The 24,997-nt window shown below is 34.8% G+C and overlaps 2 protein-coding genes across 2 annotated transcripts in view; both read right to left on the bottom strand.

Annotated features, from left to right (window-relative positions):
• LOC147405630 (AP-1 complex subunit gamma-2-like) overlaps positions 1–12,328 on the bottom strand; it is a 31,875-nt gene extending 19,547 nt beyond the window's left edge. Inside the window, exons 1-7 of the mRNA XM_086433426.1 lie at positions 12,065–12,328; positions 9,149–9,451; positions 8,827–8,968; positions 7,356–7,529; positions 5,203–5,382; positions 2,357–2,511; positions 735–825 (exon numbers count right to left, since the gene is read on the bottom strand). Coding sequence (XP_086289552.1) covers positions 735–825; positions 2,357–2,511; positions 5,203–5,382; positions 7,356–7,529; positions 8,827–8,968; positions 9,149–9,451; positions 12,065–12,108 — 1,089 coding nt within the window. The 5' untranslated portion in view covers positions 12,109–12,328. The remainder of the gene's footprint in view (positions 1–734; positions 826–2,356; positions 2,512–5,202; positions 5,383–7,355; positions 7,530–8,826; positions 8,969–9,148; positions 9,452–12,064) is intronic.
• A 1,136-nt stretch (positions 12,329–13,464) lies between these two features.
• On the bottom strand, positions 13,465–20,739 carry LOC147405629 (putative alpha,alpha-trehalose-phosphate synthase [UDP-forming] 8). Its single transcript, XM_086434190.1, is given in 6 exon segments — positions 13,465–13,751; positions 13,753–14,027; positions 14,102–14,375; positions 14,699–14,931; positions 14,974–14,987; positions 15,344–20,739. Coding segments are annotated over 6 exon segments (2,775 nt in total). The 5' UTR covers positions 17,211–20,739; the 3' UTR covers positions 13,465–13,639.
• Positions 20,740–24,997: the final 4,258 nt, after the last annotated feature.

Raw genomic sequence — 24,997 nt, 5'->3', positions numbered from 1 at the left:
TGAAGATTGGCAATGCCAACACAAAAACTATCATGCAATTCTAAATCAATGGATGCATGGGCAAACAATATCATCATCAAAGATTCATCCCAAAAATTTCTAGCCCATTTACAAACAATATCATTTTCTATCATAGTGTGCTAATGTAATCCTACTAGACTTTGCCCATGCCGTGCCTATGGCACGACGGGCATCCTCTTTGGGGATTAGGGGGTAAAAGAGGAAAGACAATAAATTTAGAGTGGTATTATTGGAAAAGGGGAAAAGAAAGAAGGTAATATATAAAGTTGTAGGGGAGTTTTCAAAAAGGGTAGAAGAGAAAAGACAATAAAATTGGGGGTATTCTAAAAAGAGGAAGAAGAGAGAAGACAAAGGAGGGACAATTGTTCTCGAGATATGTTGTTTATGGGGTATAAAGATTGAAACAAAGGAGTGGGGTCCACCATTGTGTTTTATTATATGGAATAGATGGTACGTGAATAACTGTATAGAAGGAACTTCTATCTAAAATTCCTGGTAGCACCATGATTTATATCAGATGGTTCTAGATTTTCAAACTGAGATCTAGAAATCTTTATTACTTTTTTTTTTTTTTTTTGTTGGTGGGGGGGTAAGTAAGAATTTACTCGAGAAAGAGCAAAAGCATAAAGCATAAAAAGTACATTGTGAATAGCATATGATGCTGCATTGTTGAGTGATTATGTGGAGCGAAACAAAATCTGCACATAGAATACCTTTACACACTCCAAAATCGTTGCTCGGTGCCTCTGCACTGCTTGTGCATCTACTGAAATAGCCTTCATCAGCATGTTCAATGCAACATATCTAACAAAAGACATGAGGTAAAATATATCAATTTCTATGATAGAAGAGCAACCACTTAAAATTAGAAGAAAATAAAAATAATAGAGTATGTGGGATATATCCACAACTGACAATTTGGCTTGATATTTTTATTTATGGAAGCAATTTATGAACCATGAAACAACTACAATGACCAAAACACAAACAGAAAGAAGTCAAATATTTATGTTTGCCAAACAACTTAAAAAAACATAGTGAGTTTCACAAAAAGCAACTGGCTCATCATTATCAAAGCCTTATCACAAGGATTTGGGAAAATCAAAGAATTATGGATTTGGCTCATCATCATGATGCATCAAAATGTGACGCAACTGGCAACCTTCACAAACGTTGGTGAAAGTTATTTTTCGAAATAAAACAAATAACTAAAACATTATAGCAAAAAATTGCCATGTCAATCTACAGGAAACTATCAAAAGAAACACAAACTGGAGCTCATCAGTTCTATAGAGAATCTCAATTCCTATGAACACATATACAAGAATCCCAGACTAAGTGGTAATAATTTCAAGCTAGAATCAATGTCATCTGAAAATAATAACCAAAGAAAAGTTCCAGTTAAGTATTGTAAGTTTTCACATATGTCCTACAATGGATTTCAATTCATAACATCTCAAATCCACAAGAAAAGATATATACTACTAAGACAGTATGTTTTCAGTTCATAAGTGCCCACAGTGAAGTACAGTAAGTTTTCACAAATGTCCTGCAATGGATTTCAATTCATAACATCTCAAACCCACAAGAAAAAATATATACTATTAAGACGTCCACGAGATGAAATCATTTGGGAAAAGAAAAATCTGGTAAACTATGACCAAAAACTGCAGTAAAATGGAAACTATAACACAGAAAAACATGTGAAAGAAAGCAGACAAATCAACCCAATGGTATGAATGCCCTGACTTCTAAATAGAACATCTGAAATAAACATCTATAGCCCAGACAGCCAAAAGAAACCCAGATCACATAACTACTATGTTCTTTTTCTTTTTTTAAAGTTAGGCTTTAAATCTAAGAAAGAGACTATGACTTCAACCCAAAAGAATTTGAAAAAAAAATATGTTTTTTTATAGGGCTGAAAAATAATGAACAGGTAAAAGAAAGAGGGTTTTGTAGACTAACAAAGAAAAGGAGACAGAGAGAGAGAGTCATGGACAGGAGGGGCTAAAAGGCAATATTGTGAAGTATATTGCATGGTTAGATGAAACAAATCATGTATTTTTTTTTTTTTTTTCCTTTTTTTGAATTATAGAATGATGAGAGAGTTTAATGACAGGATCTATGAAAATCATTTTTTAAGTCCATAAAATTCACAGACATGCAAGGTTGTTAACAAGGTTTCAGATATGTATGTATGTATATGGTGAATCCATAAAATTCACGTATTCTACCCAAGGCATTGTTGCAGATATGGTTTCTTGGCTACAGAGGGTAATGAATCACAATTGCACAATCATGCCAGGATAAAATGCACCAAAGAAAAGGTGACCTGATATTGTTGTCACGGTTTGACAAGAATCTTCCCAAAATATTAATGGCAAGTACACGTAATCCACTACTATCTTCAATGCTCATGATAGTTTCAACACATTCATAGAGAATGGCATTCCCTGCATTTTTATTTGTCTCGGTTTTTGTTGCAACCTGAAAAAAAATACCCAGTAGGTCAAAGAAAACTGGAAAATGAGTATCTGTCGTACGAATGGTTGAGATTTCCTTAAAAGTATTGAATTTTGAAACCAAGTTAACACTTTCCATCTAGAAATTGTGTGCATCATAATTCAATATGAACAGAAGATGAATAATAAACAGCACAATGCCACTGCTTTTGATAAAGGATAATGAGAAAATATTTAAAAACTACTAATACCAACAGGGATATGGTATGAACTATGAAGAATAAATAAAGGCAGACAAATCCATGTTAGCAATTCTCATTTGTATAATAGTGCACAGAAAAAGTCCAAGTAATTGGCATTTGGAAATAATAATTTTTGCCTTGCATGGAGACTGCAAAAGCCACGATGACAACACAAAAAAAAAAATACTTGTTTACTATAGAATGTACAAAAATTTGGGATTGAAAATTTTGGCTATTCATACATAAGATGATATGAATCATAACATGATTGCATACTTTCAAGAAGTGGTCATAGAAAACCACCTTTTCTATAAGTTCAGAGTACTTTTTTGGATTCTACACTTTTATGGCCCATAGTTTCACGTATAATCACACACACAAAAAAAAGGCAGCCTGTTTTGTAACTCTGGTGATTAGAGCGGTAAAAAAAAAAACCTTTTTAAAAAATCACGTTTTTTTTTTTTAAGTTTAAAATGTGTGTTTATATGTTTTAAAGACTCTTTTCATTTTTTTCAAAAAATAAAAACACTTTTTTGTGGTCTTGTGGTTGGTTGTGATTTGGTTCATGGTTGTTGTTTAATGTGGGATTTGATACATAACATAAGATTTTTTTTATTCATAAATATAGAAATATGGGATTTGATGATAATACCTTGATGTTATGATTTTTAATTTTTTTAAATACTGTATCATTATGAACAAAACATATATTGATGATTAAACCTTTTTCCTAGCACCATAACATGTATAATTATGTGTGAAAACATGTTATCATGCATTAACTATGTGTCTTGCCCAAAAATATATTAAAGACTTAAGATAAATGTTTAATGTATTATATACACACTAGAATTTGCCCGTGCTTGGGGTTAAGGAGGTAGAAGGGGAAAGACAATAAAGTTGGAAAGGCATACTTGTAAAAGAGGAAAAGAAGAAAGATAATAAAGTTAAAATTTATCCTCGGGATTCCTAGCAAGATCAATTCACAACCCTCTTTATGTGGAAGGCTAAAGGGAGTGGAGTCCACCGTTGTATTTTATTATATAGAATTTTTTATAATTTTTAAAATATTTTGTATTTTTTATGTTTTACCATTTTTTCCAGTTTCTCATTTTTTCCCAAGTTTACCCTTGCCATTTAAACCCGTACTTTCGTGACTATGGGTTCACATCTTTCAAATTTTAAAATTCAGCCATCACATCTCCTACTCACTCTCTATATTGTCTCCACACTCCATAACAAAGAGTGTGGCTCCTAAACCCTTTTTTTTATTTAAGCTAAGATGATATCATACAAAACAAAAGGCGGAGGTTGAGGAGACCAACCGAGAAAACAGAACAAACAAGCAAGGCCGAAAAACAGCCAAGAAAAAACAGGATTATCCCATACTTAAATTGCATACCCTCTCCCACCTAACAAGAAAATCTTCGAAAAAAATACCCTTAAAAACCTTTACCTTTTACATCAAAAGAATAACAAAGTTAACACCTCCAACACGAGCTCCTCCTCTTTCCTAGCTTTGTTTCAAACACTCCATTGATCCTTTCCGTCCAAATCAGCCAGCACATAGCAAATGAACAAAATCCCATAACAACCGTTTTGCCATGGTAAAATATTTGCCCCATTCAATCCAACTTTCCATCAACACTTTCACAGAGATAGGCAAACAGCCCACCGCCCCAAACAAGTTGAGATAATGTCTACAAATTTTATAGGCATAACGGCAATGCAAAAAAAAGTGGTTTGTTGATTCCCCGTCTACTTGAAAAAGGCTACAAAAGCTTGTTAAGTAGAAACCTCTATTTCTCAAAAAATCTATGGTCGGCAATCTTCAAAGCGTCGCGAGCCACATAAACACCAAAACCTTAGAAGGGATATTTGTTCTCCAAACCATAAGGGGAAGGAAAAAACGAAAATCTCTCCTTTTCCACGTGGAACACTTTCTTGGTTCCACTGATGGATGGATATTTAGCTTCCTTCTGATGGACCTATACACCAAAAGTTAAGCATTATTCGTGATTTGTATCCATTTGATTAAAGCACTTTTCCATTATGGGCTTAGAGCTAACCCCACTGGCCTGTTTTCGAAGCCCATAATAAATATAATCTCTAATTGAACAGCAAAAAATACCAGCCAAGCTGCTTTTTGGTGTTGGTGTCTAGATTCTCTGCAACCTTAAATAGCAAATAATTTAACAATGATTGCATGGATTATATGCAGCTCAGTATTCCATTTTAACATGCTTTCAACATGGAGAAATTTATTCAAAAACACTCCACTATAAAGGAGGAGAAAAATACAAGAAAATGACATTATTTCAACAGCATGGTGCTAATTGATTGGTCAAGTAAATAAATTTCGAAGCACAAATAGCCAATACTTCCAGTATAATTTCTTAAAGTATTAGTCACCATGACCAATCAATAAAACAAAGTGTAGTGGAGGAGACAATAAACAAGACATGGCAACCGACCTGGGCAAGAATATCATTCATAGAGTCACTAGCGTCAGCATCTCCTTGGCCCAACATGCGCAAGAGCCTTAGCAATCGGATATGGAGGAAAGGGTCTGTAATCCCAGCAATGTCATACTCAGGTGCGTATGGACTATTCACAACATCCTTTAGAACTTTAACCAAACCATCCGTGCATTTCTGGGATCATGATGAAAATAACTTGTCAAGCAATAAGATGTGAATGCATAATAAAAGTTAGGATCATTTTTTTTTCCAATAAGTACATTATGTCAAGTGATTCAAATATTTAAGAATTAGCACAAATAGAACTTGTTTTTCTCTGATTCGTCTAGAAATTGGTTAATCGGTAAAGATATATGAACTTGGTACCCTGCCCAAGAAAGAGATCCAAGTCCTAGTAACCCTGCTAAGTAGTGATTCAACATGGATTCTACATCTTGGAACCACGCCAATCTTGGAGCAGCTTTGTGATAATGGAACCAACTGGCAAAAAGCATTAACACTGCAAAGACCAATGCACCAATTGTGGTAACTGGATATTTTTACATGTACAAGCTGCTCTATAACAAATACAAATCTAGCACCCCTGCACAAAAATAAGCCCTATGTCGAAAGACCTGGAGGAAGTGGATAATCAAAAGGAGGGTTTCTCAACTACCACACTGCCCAATTTTTCCATAGAATAGCTACTAGTTGTTGGGGGCGGGGGGGAGGTTTAAAATCTCCTTTCAAGATAATGTTTCAGTGTATAACAAACCAAAACCTTAGGGATTGAAACATTCAGAAACACCCCAAAACATTCTGAAAAATCAAGTGTTTTGAAATCATTGTTTCATTTGGGATTTGACTGATACAAAAATGTGTCGTGGATGTAGCACCATTATCCTGGTAAAGTCCATGTACATGAATTATTTTAGATGATCGATTTCGTGGAATAGTCACAAAACAAGCATATACATCTCACAAAGTTTTTGATCAGTATACATCTCACAAATAAATTAAAAATTAAAAAAAATGGAAAGGAGATAAAATTGTTTCTCCTAAACATGTTTTTGTCAAGTCATAGATGACTACTGGATCGGAATTACAGAAAGATGATGAAATAGCCTATGCAAGATCAGCTGGCAGGCTTCAGCCGCCCAACCTACTTCAAACTAAATATTTTTTATGGAGATATCAAAGATCATGGACGTATCATATTTGGGCCACAGTTTTGTTTTATTTTATGAACCTATGTTGTGTTTTTTGAGACCTATTTGTTTTAGAAGATTAACATTAAGTATTTTAAATTAGTAGGAGAGTTTATTTCGATTTAGAAATTTTTCTATTTTTGAAAATTTTCTATTTCAGGATTCAAGAAAGTTTCTATTTCGGAAATATACTATTTTGGGAAAGTTAACCTAGCATACAAGGTAAGGCAAATTAAGGTGGGTCACCTCGACCTCCTTTTTTGAATAAAATTTATAATCAGCAAAAACAAATTAGAAGTCCTTTAGGCTTTAGCAAACAGTCTTTTCTACTTAAACAATGTCACAGATTGTTTTAGAGTAAATGAATTTTACAGAATAAAGAATTAGTTTCTTTAAATGAGTTTTCTATGTAAATACTCTACAACGGAGGTTCTTGGTTTGAGTTCTCCGTCATTCTTGGTGTGATTCCAAGTTCTATCATTTTATCCCTTCTCTTTCTTTTTTATTATTCTTCTTCTCTTTGTATTCTGTTTTGATACATAGTGCAATAACGTATCAAAAAAAATATACATAGTGCAATCCAAATATCCTGGAAGAAAATCAGTATTGCTGCTCAAAAATTCTACAGCCATCATCATCACCATTGCCTTACTATTAAGAGCCAGCTACAAGAATAATATTCCATTACTTTAACTTTATATAAAGCCAGTATGCATTTCTGTATTGTTCCAACTAAGAATCGAAGATGAGGACCAACAAGTCCAATGTAAAATAGCTAAGGGAAAAAAGAAATCCGTGATATGAAGCATCTCACTCATGAGCAGTGAGAACTTCAAGGCACATCTTTTTCCCACCATAACTGCAGAAAGTTGCACATAATTCAATATGCTCCACAAGATAGTTGCTGCATTGCCATGATACCATAGTCACAAACAATTGAAGTCATGGTAAGCAAGTTACCTTTCTTAAATACTCAACAGCCTCTGCACTGACTTTGCATAGATCTGTACAAAGCTGAACTCCAGCTATTAAGGCCCCATGATGCTTTTCTTTTAGTAAGGCAGCAGCAGGACTAATAAAATTTTCTGCCAGGTCTGGCACTTTCCTTATGATCCTTATGGAGCATAATGCTGCCTATAAATACACAAAGAAAGTTTTATGGAGCACAATGAAAGGAAATGGGGAAAAAAAGGAGAAACACCAACATTCTTTTTATTTGAAAATCTATGATGCATATAAGTCCATTCATGATCTAACAACTCCAAACATAACAGTTACTTAATATTAAAATTAACGAACCACACAAAAATAACATAGCCCCAAAAATAGTCGCAAGAGATGCAACTTATAATATCACTTATAGTCATAGGAAGAACCTCAAAATTTTCGAAATGCCATCCTAGTAAGGCCTCTTAAGAGGAAAACCACCGAAGAATCTGTACAAAAGCACTTCGGAACCAGAAACATATGCCACAGAACCAAATGCATAATATGCTATAACATTCACATCGCCAAATATGATACAGATTTGCCATTACGTCCTATTGCAGTACTAACTATTTCAGGATGGTTTTGTGTTCTAAATAAGGGGATGCTGATGTCATAGCCTCAGGGCATGTACTTACCAGTATACCACATGAAAACTGGGATTAAAGCCATTTAACCACTTGATCATGACATCACAACTTTGATGTCCCCAAGCCAATAGCTCAGACTCCTGCCTATGCACTTCTAGGTAAGGCTTAAAATGGGTCGGATTTTATCCGAAATCCGATTGATCCGAATCCGATTTTTAGCAGATTTGGTTTCTTAAAGCATATCCGAATTAAAATATGGGTCGGATATGTGTTGATGTCCCTTGACCTAAGTCGGTTACGGGTTGGATATGGACCCATCTCTATATCTGAATGATATATCATTTTGTATGTTGTATGTTATATTTTTATATTTTTTAGTCTATCATTCAATATACAAATGATTATTAGGTGTAGTGGTCAAAGCTTCTTTTTAAAAGGGGAGAGGTCTTGAGTTCAAATCACATTTAAGCCACATTTTTAATAAATTATTTTTTAATTTTTTAATAAATTAATTCAATCGGATCGGATTCTGATATGGGTTTAATGAAAGTAAAAAAAAAAAAATCAGATATGGTTTAAGCTAGAAGGATCTGAGTCGGATCCGGATCCAGATTTGAACCCGAATTAAAAATCCGGATATGGATATGAGTAGACACATATCCAGCCCACGACCCATTTTAAGCCCTACTTCTAGGGCTGGGCTTATGGATTCATTGACAGTAAAGGAGAAAACTACTACACAATGAAATACCTTTTTATGGGCTTAGACCCCAAAGCTTAGTTGGTTTGACACATTGCAAAGTAACTAAGGTCACAGGTTCAAGTCCTGCTTATCCCCCAAAAAAACAAGTTACCTTTTTTCGAATGTTTGGGTCTCGACTTTGAAACAATCTTTCCACTTCGGGTGCAAGATCACGAGCCATTTCTGCCGAACAAATATTCCCCAGAGCACAAAGAGCAAGCCCCACAATATACTGGTTTGAATGATTGAGATCTCTGCACATATGTCAAGGGATACGAACTGTAATGCGCAAATTCTTTTTTTTCTTTTTAGCTAAAAATATAAATTCTTCTTTCAATTTTTTCATAAAGCTGTTTAATCCAAAGTATAGATAATGTCCTCAACCAAGTAAATCAATTGAGCATATCAAAGAATTCTGCATAAATATTGGATACTGTTTCACAGAGTTTGTAACCAGCATAAGAACTTCTTGTCTTTCATCTAGAAGCAACATGAGTCCAAGATATCCTATCCTCTTCTCAGGAAATCCAGCAGAAGCTATTGACTTCAGGCACTCCATTTGACCAAAATGTGTGGGATAGCCAAGCATGTGAATGAACATGAGCTTTGCCAAGTTTCGATGCCGATAATCTTGATCATTGTCACTGATTGCAGCACGAATAGCAGCACACTCTTTTCTCACAACACCACGTTCCTCCGCTGCAGTTTTGCAAGCACGTATAGCCCGAATCATATCTCTGCAATGAAACAGTAAGTGTAATCACATTAATTATATAAAATTGTCCAAAAATAGTTTATGATCTATTTTTGGATTTATAGCAATCAATTGTTTCATTTCTTAACATTTATGCCCACAAATCAAATAGAAAAGGGAACCTTCCAAAAAAGAATCTCGCAACTTATTTTTTATAAGTACAAGTTCATTGAGAAAAGATGGCAATATACAAAAATAAAAGGACTCATCTAAACAGGGGCAGAGCCAGGATTTTGCCCATGTGGGGGCAACTAAGAGTAGAAATATTTTTGTGGGGACAACTAAGAGTGAAAAAAATAGTTGTGGGGGCAACTAAGAGTGGAAAAAAAAAATTGTGGGGGCAATAGCGGCAGATTTTTTTATCCGCCACTAAAATCTGTCGCAATAGCTCACTAATCCATAGGCTTTGAAAATTCTTGTGGGGACAAGTGTCCCCACAGCCCCAAGTGTAAATCCAGCCCTGCATCTAAAGACAAAATCGTCCAAAACTAATAACGATGATAATGAGTCACCTCTTCACCTTCAAATATTCTTCTTTATATAAGTCGCATAAAATAATCCCGTATTTCTTTCCTTCCAAAAACCCAAATGATAGCAAAGGGAAGGAAACCCCCCGAAAGAAAAGGCAGAAGTATGACAAATACAAAAAAGTATAAGAATTGATCAAGGTAACATCTAGCAAATCTCAAATTGATGAAAGAAGTGCGCCCAAACTGCTATAGGAAGATCAAAATGAGAAGCAAATGACTACATGTTTCTCCATTGTTTTTGCACAGAGAACGGAAGTCCATGATAATTTTCTTACAATTAATCAAATGGTCAATAGCCAAATTTCATCTCAAGAGACCGTCCAAGCAAAACAAAAAAAACCACTTTGGGCTATGGTCGATAACCATAACCACATTGCGACTCTCAGGAAGAAGTAGGGTGACCATTGATACAATTTAATAATTTAGCAACACAGAGGACTTCCCACTCATTCATTTTCCTTTTAAAATAAAGAACCCAAGGAATGACTTCACCTTTTGGAACAATAAAATCCATCACCAATTGATTTTTTTTCCCTGAAAGGGAGAAGAGTACAGGGAAAACATCTTTCAGGGACAAAAGTCGCATCACCAGTCAAGCGATTCTTATCCAAGCTACAAGGGGTTTTGGGATCACTCACAGTCTTCCACTCCACCACATGGCACTTGGTTGTCCACAAATTACATACATAAAAAATCCTAATTAAACTTTCTTAATCCTTCAAATGTGCATTGGGATAAAAAAAAAAAAAATAAAAAAATAAAAAATAAAGCATAGGAATGCTGCTGGACAGAGTTCTTTTGATTAGAATTAATTTCCACCCTTTGAAAAGATATTGAGATTTCTATGAGGCCGGCCTTCTGCCAAATCTTTTATAAGCGGGTACCACAAAGCTTTAGATCAATAACTTGGACCTAATAGAAAGCCCAAGTGGAAGGAAACAAACCAAATCCTCGAAAAACTCTCTACATCAACCACATCTCCTGCCACATAGACCTGGGTTTTTTGCTAAGTGAATTGTCAACCCAACACAACCTCGAAACAGCATAAAAAACCCTCTCAAAAATCTCAGTTCATGCCACAATGCCCCCGTGAACCAGGTTATCATTGACATGTAAATGCCAAATTCTTATTCCTATTTCAAAACCTATTTTCACAGAAGGGTACTGGAACGATCTCTATAGTTTATAAATTTATTGGCAATGAGAAGGTCATCCAAAATTTAACTGCCTTTAACAAAAACCCCTTGCGCCAATGAGAAGATGGAGGGAAGAACTGAACTAGTTCTAGAGGCTAAGTCTTAGAGAGAATCTTATAAATGGCTCCCAACCAAAAGATTTTTTGAGTCGAACCCCGAAACAAAGATCTAACCAAAAAAGAAAAAAAAAATTGAAAGGTAAAAATATAAAAAATTCTACCAATACAAACTAAATGTCACTAATTTAATAAAATCTCCAAGCTTGTTTGTTAAATCAACAATGACCCTTATTTATAGGGCTTAGACCCATTACTCAGCTGGTTGACATATTGTAATATAACTTTGTGTCGTGGATTCAATTCTAGCTTAGCTAACAAGAAAAACAAAAAAATTGCCCTTATTTATTGAGAATTTTTGCTCTAAAAATTTCTAACAACCAACCTTTGATTTCAAACAGAGGATATCAAAATAGGAATTAAATTTCTACTATTGTCAAATTGCTTCTTCTTTCAATTACTATGCCTTCTTCCTTGGTGTGGTTCAGTAATTTCAGTTGAAACTCCACTAGAGATATTTAACAGATCTCTATGTCTTTCTGTGTAAATTCTATTTATATTCAAGCTTTGCAGTTACAAATTAAGAGAAAAAACAGCAATTTTACATTGTTGCACTAATTCTTTCAGACAGAAATGCATCTATTTTGAAAATTCAATCCTTCTCTACTTAGACGAATCAAAATCATCACTATAACTACAAATCCCCCTAACCTCCGTAACTCTAGATTAAAGAAAAATTACATAAACAGAAGCATAAACAACGTAATTTCAGGCATTTGATCTACCATATGACCTGATCAAGATTGTCTCTTACCTTAATCGCGTTCCAGAAGAGAAAGGATTCATGATTGTATCCATCGCGAAGCTCTTGGCGAGCTCGATCTGATCCGAGAGAGAACGGAGACAAAGAACGATCGATCACAGTTGGAATCGAAGATCAATAGATGAGGAGAGAGAGAGAGAGAGAGAGAACTAGAGATCGATTATGGAGATGCAAAGAGGGGAAATTGAGGGATCTAAGGAAAGAGAGAAGAGAGAGAGCGAGAAATGTAAGAGAGATTTGGATCTAGAGAGAGAGAGAAACAGCGTAGCATTCGTCAGACTTAAAATACATCAATTAATTAACTCGTTCGAGATCCGATATGACTCGTTTGATGTTTCGAAAATACTCATCACTCGTCCGAGCCAACCGGGTTTTATGTTTGCTGATACGTGAATTAATTTATCATTTAATACTTTAAACGTTTGTCGCAAAATAAAGATTTGTACATAATGTATCTGATAATTAATATATTAATACATTATAAGCGCCTAAAAATAATAGATAATATATAGTTTTAAACCAATTAAAATGATTTAATTCATTTGAAATGGTGTGAATCGTACGAGTTAACTCTACATAAATCGGATGGGAGTTAAACTATGCGATATTTAACTAATGAAGTAGTGTTTCCTGAGTCATCAATGGGGCCCACTTTTCAATGTTGATTGGTGATTATATTCAATTCGATGGGGAGTTGACATGGGCAAGTTAGTCGGACTCAGTGCTATCAGGTAAGATAGTGTAGATTGTCCATCACAATGAATCGTCCAAGATCCTAGACGACTCGCTTGATATTTTAAAATGTACAAAATAATTAAATTTTTAGTAATTTGAAATATATATATATATATATATATTATCTATATTATAAAATAATTATAATTGTTTATAAATATAAATATATGTCAATAAATAATTTGATCTATTGAGGCTAGATGATCGATATGAGATTATGGGGGTGAGTCATTGTGATCTCTGATGCTTCTGAGAGCGATATATGTCTGAGTCAACTCATCAATATTTTGAAAATCTTGACCAACTTTTAAAATTTATTATTACTAAAAAAAAATCATTTTTATTAGGAATTTTTAAAGAAAGGGAGTAGAAAACCTTTGTAGATTTGAAGAAAAAGGATTATGGATTATTTAGTTGTAAATGGGTCAACCCAGCCAAACAGGCTCAAGTCCTGGTCTACTTTGAGCCAGCTATGTTTTTTGGGTCTATCGTATATGGTCTAGGTTTTTGTAAGCCCAAAATAGAACAGGCCTTTCATGGAGTTTAATAGGAGTTTAGGCCTAAGCCCACAAAACTGAAACAAACGAAATTCCGAAACTGAAACAACAAATCTTGCTTACGGTGGTTTTCATTCCAAGTAAAAAAGAAATGTTCCCTGAGAAAAAGATATTTTTATTCTATAAAAGTCTCGAATTCGAGATCAATATTGTTGTGTGCTTTGAGAAATTCAACATAAATATCTATACAAATCAATTGTGCCTTAAGATCAGTGAGAATACCAGTAATGAGCATTGGCAAGGTTTCCAATACCATCTACTCGGATCACGCTTCTTACTTACACCCAAAAGAATACCACGGACCACAACACCTTGCAACTATAAAGAACTCATTTCCGCTTTTAGTTTCAAAGGAGAATTGAATATGGGAACCACGTTCGGGCTCCAGAAATCGATGCAGCAGAAAGGGCTTTAAGCAATTCCACAACATTGTTCGTCTCATCTAAATAGTACTTGGCCTTGCTTGGCTTTTTCCCGACAGTACACGCAAATATCTCCGGAGTTATAGGGAATAGTGTAGGATTAGAGATTAAACTCGATATCCTCTCAAACATATCCTCATCAGATCGATCATCGCCAATACACATCACGAAATCCGGTCGTTTCCCATTAGCGACCATTGTCGATAGAACTTTCTCAACAACCAACCCTTTACTTATTCCCTGCAATGATCCGATTTTTCACATGAGGACCTTAATATAACTAAATATGAATCAGAGATGAAAATTATTTATACCTGAGGTTTAACTTCGACAATGTACTCCCCTCTCTTAACAACTACTGGTTCATTAGCGAGTAATTTCTCGAGATGACCCAATAGCTCCATGGCCTGACAAGATCTGAAACCAGGGTCTGCGTCTTGATAGTGCCAAACCAATGCGGTCTCCTTGGTTTCAATGTAGGATCCATCGGTTGCCTCTGTATACAATCTCATCACGGGTTCTGCAGTTCTTTTCCAATCAAAGTTGGTAAGTAATGGACATGATTCCCAATCAGAAGTCTTTCTCCATCTGCACAAAAAAAAAACATTTAATACATAAAGTGTGAAACAACGAAGCACTAAAGAGAACAAAAAACAGAAATTGCACACAAAAAACAAGGATTTAAGTGATCCACGGATCAGAACAAGAACAATCATTATGTTCTGGTTTTACAGCCCTAGAGAGCTGTATTTATAAAAATCAACTCTCTCCCCAAAATAGAAAAAAATCCAAAAGAAAATATTGCACAATTTCCTTTTCGTAACCCTAAAAAAGGAAATGGACAATTGCACATCAGAAAGTGTATGAAATCAGCAAGAAATAAAAAAATTCAATATAGGTGCATGATGTACCTTGTGAAGTATCCGTGTTCAGCTGCTATTCCTAGCATCTCAAATGGAGAAAGCCAATCACCCAGATAACTTCTACTTCTGCCACTAACAATAAACACAGTGTTCTTTGGGTCACTACAAAGGTTAGTCAAAACTGAGGTAACCTCGGGATCGGGAGCTTTACCAATCGATGTTTGGGACACAATAGTTCCATCGTAATCCAGAAATACTTGCCCTTTATTGTGGTCAATGGACTTTTAACGATAAGTTGGGACAATGTAATGGTCATGGACAACAATGAGGATAAAGCCTAAACCACGTGAGATTCGAAAGAGGGTAACAACTCTGAAATTCTGTTTAGACCAAGATACGATGATCCACATTAGTTTCTTTCCTTTCTTTTGTTTACTCTCTTTATTGTTTACTTTCTTTTTTTTATTACTAGTTATAGGAAACTAGAGTATGAGACAGTGATGTTTCCTAGTTTGTTTTTGCTTATATATAGTAGTAGGATATATGATAAAAGGCCCAAAACAGAGTAGGGAGAAGCAGTTTTTTTGGAGTAGTTCTTTTGGGAATAAAGACATTGCAGTCTCTGTAACGTGGATTGCTTGTGTTGGATTGCCTTGTGTTCCTCTTCTCTCACTCTATTTACTTTTCAATTACTAGTTCCTATTGGAACTGTATTAGACAACATCCTAAACTCTGGTGAAAGAGAAACAACTCTGAAATTCAGACCAAAACCGATGCCCCGACACTGTTTGTTGTCATAATCTTTGCATGCTCGTTCCAAGTCCCACACAAAGCTATGGGTCCAGTAAACCACATCATGAGACCTAACATACCTATAGTGTTTATCATGTCGCAATTGCTTCTCAGTAATGGAAAGTTTAATGGCCTCAATTAAGGCATTAGCTACGCCATCAATGTCCCAAGGGTTTACCATGATTGCCCCACTTAGAGATGGAGAGCAACCCATGAATTCTGAGACAACAAGCATGCTTGTTCGATTGGACCCGACTATATATGGAGTTCCTTGCCTGCAGACAACGTACTCATATGGGACTAAGTTCATTCCATCTCTCAGAGCATTTACTATGCAACATTCCGCCACGGCATAATACGCAATCTTCTCATAAAGAGGAATAGGACGGTCGATCAGGATCACGGGTTCATAGTCGGTAGAACCATAAGTGCGATTGATCCATTCGGCCATCCTAGTAGTCTTCCTTTTTGCTTTCAAAACATCCCTCCCCGAGGTCCTTTCGGGATTCAAGATTTGAACCAACACAAGTTTGCCCCGCCACTCAGAATTCTGCTTCAAAAGCTGCTCCGCTGCTTGAAGCTTCAAACTGGTGCCTTTGAACACGTCCACGTCATCAACACCCAGAATCAATATTTTATCCTTAAACCGTTCTTGTATGTCTTTGGCTTTGCTTATTGTAGAGTGTTCATTTAATAAAAATTTGAGTCGGCCCACATGAACACCGACAGGTAGAATTTTAATGTATATTGTGCGACCATGGTAATCAAGTGTGATGTACCCCTGCTTACATTGATGGCTAAGGCCCAGTATCCGACTACAAGAAGAAAGGAAGTGTCGACCATAATTATAGGTGTGAAAACCAATTAGATCAGAATTCAGAAGTCCCCTTAGAATCTCTTCTCTGACTCGTAGAGTCCGATAAAAATCTGATGAGGGGAATGGGCTGTGAAGGAAGAACCCTACCTTGACGTGGTTGAATTTCTTCCTTAACAACGTGGGGAGAACCATAAGGTGATAATCATGAATCCAGACATAATCTTTATAGGGATTGATCACTTCTATGATCTTCTTTGCAAATATTTCATTTGCAGCAACATAGGCCAGCCAACGTGACCAATCAATGAGATCACCATTACATTGGGAAAGCGGCGTCATGTAATGGAAAAAAGGCCACAATTGTTCCTTGCAGAATCCATCGTAAAACTTTCTCTGAAGTTCAGGATCTAGAAATGTAGGCACACAATTGAAATCCTCCAGCAATATGTGTGCAATTTTTTCTTGCTCACTAGCATCTATATCAACCTTAAGAGATCCTACATAAATAACCTCTGTTTCTGATGATATCCCATCCTTCATTTGTGACAAAAGTGAATCCTCATCTAAACTGAAGCACCATACACCAGTTTTAATCTCTCTTTGAGCGTGTAGTGGGAGAAAATTTGCAACTATGATTTTCCGCTCATGGTTCACAGGTGAAGGAGTGATAGATTCCTCATTATTACTGCAATCACCATCTAAATCAGATATAGTTCCAGGAATGGTCGTTACCCATGGAAGATTTGTATGAAGTGGAGGGAAATCCATTAGGCCTCCAGACACCAAGCCTAAAAAGCTTGAGCACAATCTTGGCACAATGATTGCCACCAAAAGTCCAATCGTCTCGATAATTATCAAAATTCTGCGAAGAAAAAAGGCCCATGACAAAAATGTCCAGATACAACCCAACCTTGAATTTTGACCCAAGATTTTGTTGCTACAATATTCCATTTTACATGCATCAAAGGTGTTTTTTTTAAGTATTGTAGTTCTATTTGCATGAAGCTATATTAACTGCATGCAATAGAATCATAGTGTTTTAACACATCTCTGTTGTTGAATCTTCTCTTTTTGGGTGCCATTACCAAGAAATTTAATGATTCTTGGACATAATATGGCTTATTTTCTACTCTTTTTTTTTTTTGCCACTTCCACAGCACCATCGATAACTAAGGTCTAGACATGACACGTATTACATATGGTTTGGCTCAAATTATAATCTCAACATTACAAAACATTATTGTAGACACGTGATTTCGTCATTACGACGGCCACATCTACGATGGTTTGGAGTCGCCACCATTCATGTTGTAAGTGGGTGTGAATGGTCACCCGATGTACATTATGAAAATTTACCATTTTGGGCTCGTGGTGACTCACGATGGATAAAGATAAATCAACCCTTGAGATTCGGGTAAGCGGCTCGGTTGGAGAAAAGGGAAGGTGTTATGCACCATTTTCTCCCCACTAAATAGTGGTAACCTCAACTCAACTCGGTCATTTTAATTTAAAAAATACGAAAAATAAAGTGCCACGTGTTGTGCATTTGTACCCTAAATAGGGATTCATTTTTGGCTTGATTATAGGATCATCCCATTAAAGGGGATGATCCTTATAAACCTTTGCCTTGAGAAGAGAGGAGGGGATAATAGAAGAGGGAGGAGGAGAGGGTAGAGAGAGAGAGAGAGAGGGGGGGGATTGCCTTGAACCCACCTTGAAGCTTCAAAGTTTTCTTTCCTTCCTTCTCATTTCTTGAGTCTTCTTGAGTCCTTAGTAGAATATGAGAGTATGAGAATGGGAAGAGGTAATTAGAAAGAGTAGGGATTTTCTTTTTTTTTTTTTTTTTAGTGAGACTTGTGGAGGCTTAGTGTGAGAGAATTGGTAGACTTGATGAGAATTGGTGATGGTTGTTAGTAGTGAGAGTTGGGGGGAGAATTTTTGTAGTGAAAGTTGAGGCTTTTTTAGGAAGAGGATGAGGGTATTTATAGATGTTGAGGAATTTTTTTAGGGGTAAAGTTGGGTGAAATGAAGAAAAATGATAGAATGGTTATAAGTTTGAGAAAGAAATGGGTGTAATTTAGAGGAGATTGGAGGGTATTTAGGGAATGGGGGTTAAATGGATAAGTTTTGACCCAAATGGTTTGGATCCTACCCAACCCATTTGGGTGGAGTGTTTGGTGAGGTGAATTTAAGATGGTGGTTGTGATTAAATGGTATTTGGTTTAAGAGAATGGAGGATTTAAAGAGGTGGTTGATGATATTTTGGGAGGGTGAGGGAGATGATGCCATGTGTCAAAGTGAGTGGAAATGAAGGGTTGAGATAGGTTGATGGGAAAGGTTGAGTGTTTGACTTGAGAGGAGGGTGTAGGTTTAGGTTGTAGATGTGGGTTTTGTAGGGAATGATGAGGGTAGATTAGGGGAGGTATAGGTTAGGGGTGTGGGTAGATGTGTTTGATTTGAGAAAAAAGGTGATGGGTTGATGTGTGAGTAGATGAGGTTTAAATAAAATTAATGGGGTAGGTAGTTGGGTGAGGGAGGTGAGATGGGGTGATGACATGTGTCATCTTTTGATAATAAAAGAGTGATAGGTTGATGTGGGTTGTGGTTTATGGGTTAGAGTTGTGGGTTGGATAATGAATTGGATATGGTTAATGATTTGTGGGCTTTGTAGTGTTGGGCTTGGGTTTTAGAAATGGTTTTGGGTTTTAGAGATTGGTTGAGGGTTATTTTGGAATGGATTTTGAGGGTATAGGTTGGTTTTAGATTTTAGGTGATGTGGGATTGATTTTAGGTTAGGGGTAAGGTGAGAAATTGATTTAGGAAAGTGTTGAGGGCTTGTGGGCTTTAGGTGGGCCTATGGTTTTTGCGGATTCGGAGACAGAACGGTGGTAGTAGAGAAGGGGTAGGCATCCCAAGTCTCACATTTTTTTAATTTATTAATTTTTTTGAGATTTTTGAATTTATTGAATTAATCAAAATGCCACGTGTTGGCAAATCGGGCTTTTTAGGCCTGTTGGTGAACTTTATCGAAAATTTGACGTTTTTGGTTTTGGAAGCGAAGCGGTGAATATTGGGAAAGCGTAAGGTAGGCCGAATCCTTTTAGTGGGCCTCCTAAACCATTGAGAGGTCCTAGGGGCCTTGGTTTGGTCAAAATGTCACTTTTCAATTACTTGGGCTTTTAAGACCCGTTGGCCCATTTATTTGGAAAATCGATATTTTTGGGCCCTTTCGAGTAGTGGCCCGTTCAAATTGAGGTGTCTACAATTATAACTCGTTCAAACAATTTTAGTAGTTGTTTACAATTATGTATAGGCTTATATAAAATCCTAAACCAAAAATAAAAAATAAAAAACCAAGACCAAGTGAGCTTCTATTGGCACCCCAGCTTTTACGTATTCCCAACCATTCACTTGTTTTTCTTTATTTTTATTGGGGTGTAATAATTAAATGTTGGGATGCCACTAGAAGCTCTCTTATTTAATCCAAGGGCTTACACCATTTCCAGGAAAAGAAAGAAGATAAAAGAAAAGTATCTCATACTGGTATTCAAATATATCAATTGGGTTTGTCTGTCTCATATAAATCTGACCCAACACTTTTTTTTTATTTACTTGGCTTTGTTTGTTTCTCATAAATGTGACTGGTAATCATATATACCAATTGGGTTTGTCTGTCTCAGATGAATTTGACCCAACAATTCTTTTGATATTTTTTTTTTACTTGGCTTTGTTTGTTTCTTATAAATGTGACTGATATTCATATATACCTATTGGGTTTGTCTGTCTCGTATGAATTTGACCCAACAATTCTTTTGAAATTTTTTACTTGGCTTTCTTTGTTTCTTATAAATGTGACATGTATTCAAATCTTAGCTCTCATCCAAAACAGATAAAATCCCAGAAAAATCTCAAAAATTCCCGCTCATTTTGGTTCAATTTATTTTAAATAAATAAAAGCGTTAAAATCTCAACACATCTCTTGTTTTTTTCCTCAATTAGTGGAAAATTTTGTAGAATCTTAATAAAATAACAAAATTTTCACAAGATCATATCTTGAAATCGTAATTTTTTTTAATCTTTCATTTTCTTTGGTTTGTTCTTCCAAATTCCAGAAAATGTCTTGTTTTCCCTAACATTATTTCTTTTAAATTTTAGGCAAATTTACCAAAACATTGACCGACAATCTTAATTCCGAAAACAGTAAATTGCCATTTTCGGAAATATTTTTATTTTACCAAAAGGGTAAAAATAGTAAATTCATTATTTCGCTAACATTATTTCGTTATTTTCAGTATTAAAAAAATGGATATTTTTGGTATTGAAAATAAAGAATTTACTGTTCCCCTTTTTTACCATTTTGGTAAAATAAAATATTTCCAGAAACGAAAATGAGATGGATAGTTCTTCGATTTGGTAAATATCTCCATTATCTCGAACGAGTTCTAGCTAACAAGATCTTAAAATCTAAAATAATGCGAACAGAGAGAGAGAGAGAGAAAATAATCGAAATATGAAGATCTCACCTGAAAAGAAATCGAAAAGATTTCCTACCACAATTCTTCTACCAAACTACGCCCACTCCGATAGATTTCCTGTAAAACTCGACGAAATCCAACGTTCTTGGACGGGATTTAGGACGGAATCAGGCGAGAATGTGAGGGTTTCGAGAGTTCGAAATGGTCGGAAAAGGTGACAAAACAGAGGTTCTGTGTTTTTTTATCGTTAAGAAGAGAAACGAAGTTATTAAGTTTGGTCTGGAGTGGACAACGTTTCTGTCATTTTCTTTTATATTATATTAGCTCTCCTTGATTACTTGCCCCTTGAATGCGAATATATTACATAAAATACCCTTCCTTCTTCTTTGTTTGGGGAATAATGATAATGTACGCGGTTGGATACGCGGATGACGTGTCAAGGCCATAGAACTGCTCATCTTTTCTTGTGTGTCCCGATGAAAACAATCTTGCCACGTCATTCAGTATCCAACCGCGTACGAAGACCGCGTGCAGTCATCATTATTCTTGTTTTTTTTTTATATTTTTATTATTTTACTAATGTGTTTTTTTTCCTTACATGGTTTGTGATTTTATTGTGGGACTGTCATTGTCACCACGGATCATAAAATGCCACGTGGCATTTCTAGTTACAGATTTCATGGATTTAAAACTTTGAATCACCCATCAGCAGGACTTTCGATGCGTGGATCGAAATGACAAGAATTGTGATAATCCGATCCATTCCTTTCTAATAAGAATTGTGATAATCTAATTATTCCACGTGGCAAACTCAATCCACTATCTTGACATGACAAGTTCGCAAAGTATAGATCTACATTTCTCGAGATACATAATTGCACTTCCCTGTAAAATAGTGTATCTCAGGGGAATCATGTATCTTGAGAAGCGCAAATCTACAATTCTCAAACTTGTCCCGTCAAATAATCGATTGAGTATACCACGTGGGGTAGTCAAATTATCATGACTCTTCTAATAACTTTGGGTATGAATTGAGAATTGAGATTTCGATTAAGACTTTATAAGATATTTTATTGGATTGGTTATGGATCAATCATGTCTCATCTTGAGACAAACCCAATAAGATAAAATGTGAGAAAGTATATAAAACATATTAATATTTTATCGAAATATATGAAGTTTATTTAATTTAGATTTTGTATATCAAAATGGGCTTAATCTGAACTAGACCTAATCCGATCATTATTGGATTGGGTGTAGATCCTGGTATTGAAATCTAATAAAAATATGGTCTAATAAGAATTCGATTTGGTGCTTATCTCATCAGTTAGGGATCTGAACAGCACAAAGGTAGTTGACTTCTTTGTATTCAGTATTGTTTTTAGAAGAGAGAGAGAGAAATTAGAACTTGAAGGTTTAATGGCATGTTGTATCTCTATTTCTTCCTTTTGTAATCGAAAAATTACATTATTTGAATTTAAAATATATTTATCAAATTTGTTTAAATCATTTTAGAACGGTTTCTCGGAAGGTATTGAAATAAGATTGGAAATTGAGTTTGAAAACCATGTTAACTTGAACATGTAAATTTATTTTTGCTTAGAATCTTACAAAATTAAGAGATGACATGATAACAAGGTCAGTTGCAAAAAGAGTATGCAAAGGTTAATTAGGTGATGTGACTCTGAACAAAATTAAATAGAATAAAAAACATTAAGTGGACAGCAAATCTTTGGATTAAGGATTCCCTTACAATCAAAACCTTTTAAGAAGAATAATGCTAAAGTGACCTTAAAATTGTACCTCATATTGCACGTCTTAGCATGAAAGTGTGTAGGAATCATGGATGCTTTTCATCGAGATATGACTCAAAGCGTCTATGATTCCTACACACTTTCACATCAAGATGTGCAATATGAAGTATATATTGAAGTCACTCCAGCACGATTCTATCATGAAAGTGTTGGATTCTAACAATAAGAAATGAATGGTAAGAGTTGGGTGCGATTGAGATTTTCATGGAATTAGTTAACTATGGAGAACTACCACGTGACAATTTTTGGTGTCGGATAATGAAAAAATATTTTCTATAGAGTCGTGTTGGAGTGACCTCAGCGAAGGAAATCTTGATGTGGTGCTGCGCGTATGTCCGTAAATGCATTTTATTCGTATCTCGAAAAAACTGTATCTACGAGCATACCTGTGCCACCACATCAAGATGTCCCTCGTGTGTCTCCTTCTAAAGTACCTCCAACAATAATTTTTTTTAAAAAGAGTTTATGGATAATTTGGTTGACCACTTCACCTAATACTTAATTGTTTAGGTAAAAAACAAAATCTCATTAATTAGGAGAGGAGCCAAAATTATTATATCTTCGTGAGGGCAACTAAGATTTAAAAAAAAATTGCGAGGGCAGTAGTGGTGGATTTGTTTTTTCACCGTTGTTATATGTAGTAATAATTCATTAATCCTTAGTAGACTTTAAAAATTCTTGTGGGGACCCCCATTGCCCCTGCTTTAAAACCCCGTTGTCATTAACCCTTTAAACAAATAATCATCAATGACATTTTTTTTGGGTTTCCTTTTGTTTAAAATGCCACTGCTAGTTCGATCCATTTATTACGACATTGAATTAGACCAAATTAAATATTCTAATCCAATTCAAGTATTTTACTATAAAAAAGTTAAAGTGACTTCTTACAACATTGTGTTCGACATTGAGCTGATGTGGAGGTACATACAAAACCATAGATGCTTTCCTCGAGATACAAGAGAAAAACATCTATGGAGGAGTGCACATCTTCATGTAAGCTCAGTGTCGAATGTAGGAAGTCACTCCAACTATTCATTTGAGGCAAAAAAATCAAATGTATGAGGGGGATGGGAGGAAAAACACGAATATGTCCTAACGATCAATAGTGTTAAATCAATCACTTTTAAATTGAATAACAACAGGATCATCTAGTTTTTTTTTAAACCATAAATCTGATTTAAAAATGAAAAATTCACAAAAAAATAATTTTTAAAAATCACAATCAATGATATTGAAAATGAACAGTGTGGGACATGGAAATGCGATTATGAGAAAGTTCACCCCTGCCTCTTTCGCAGGAGAACAATTCTTCAATTACGTACGCGATTTCTTGTTCTCATTTGAACTCATTGAACTCTTAAATTAAAAGAATTTAAATTTAGTGTTTTGTTGATGTGACGAAATCTCAATCGCTCAAATTCACTGCAAGGAATTGTAGGAAAACACTATTACAAAGGATCCGTTCCCTTGAATTTATTATACCCATACTTAGGAGGTTAATTATTTAATCTAAAATTTTAGAAACAAATATGCCCATTTAAACTTGGGAGATTATTTCACTTTATATAAATTAAAATTTGGAAAAAATAAAATAGAGATGATATTTTTAATGTAATTATGGTTAAAGTGAGGTGGGTTTTTAGGGCATGAGATACGATATTGTTGGCATAGTTGGGATCGACTGTTTGTTCATAAATGACAGTTGGGGTAGATTCATAAATTAAAAGCTAAAAGAAAGGGATTTTACTTTAGTTGCATTCTTCGATGAGAATAAAAATATATGGGATAAAAAATCCCTTCTAAAAAATTATGGACTCTTTAGTACCCAATTTATCAAATATTAGTCTTAAAAAAAAATTGAAGTGAAAATATCATAATTATTCTTTCAATGATTTTTGAAATTTAAAGAAACATATTTATTTGAGAATATTTGAGTTACTCCTATATTTTATAATGGCATACCCCTTAACTATGGTCATCTCTCATAGATCAATTAAAAAAAAAAAAACTTGTTTATCTTAGCAAAACAAGTAATCTTTAAATCACACAGATGTGATGATTACACCAATGATGATCGTCATCAAATTGGTTGATCTATGTATATTAGATTTATTAAAATATACAAAAAAAAAATTAATTAATTAAAATATAATTTTAAAATTTGACTTGAATATTCATCGAATTCATTCAATTCAAAAATTACCATGTCGATACTAATGAGTCAAATAAAATTATATTGAATTTAATTTTTAATAAATAAAATATTTATTTTTTATAAAAATAATAATTAATAATTAAATTAATCGGTCCAAGTTTTTTACTTGACTCTTTATATTTTTTACACGAGCCAATGCTTTAGAGTTGTAGAGAACAAAATTCTATAAATTTTGAAATAAAAATAAAAAATGTTAATTTTTCACGTTAAATTTTAATTTTAAATTTTGGAGTT

Source organism: Akebia trifoliata, chromosome 3 (genome assembly GCF_017979445.1).
Source record: "Akebia trifoliata isolate Shusen 1 chromosome 3, ASM1797944v1, whole genome shotgun sequence".
Lineage (NCBI taxonomy): Eukaryota > Viridiplantae > Streptophyta > Magnoliopsida > Ranunculales > Lardizabalaceae > Akebia > Akebia trifoliata.
Note: the sequence above shows the minus strand (reverse complement) of the source record. Positions and strands in the feature narration are given on the sequence as shown.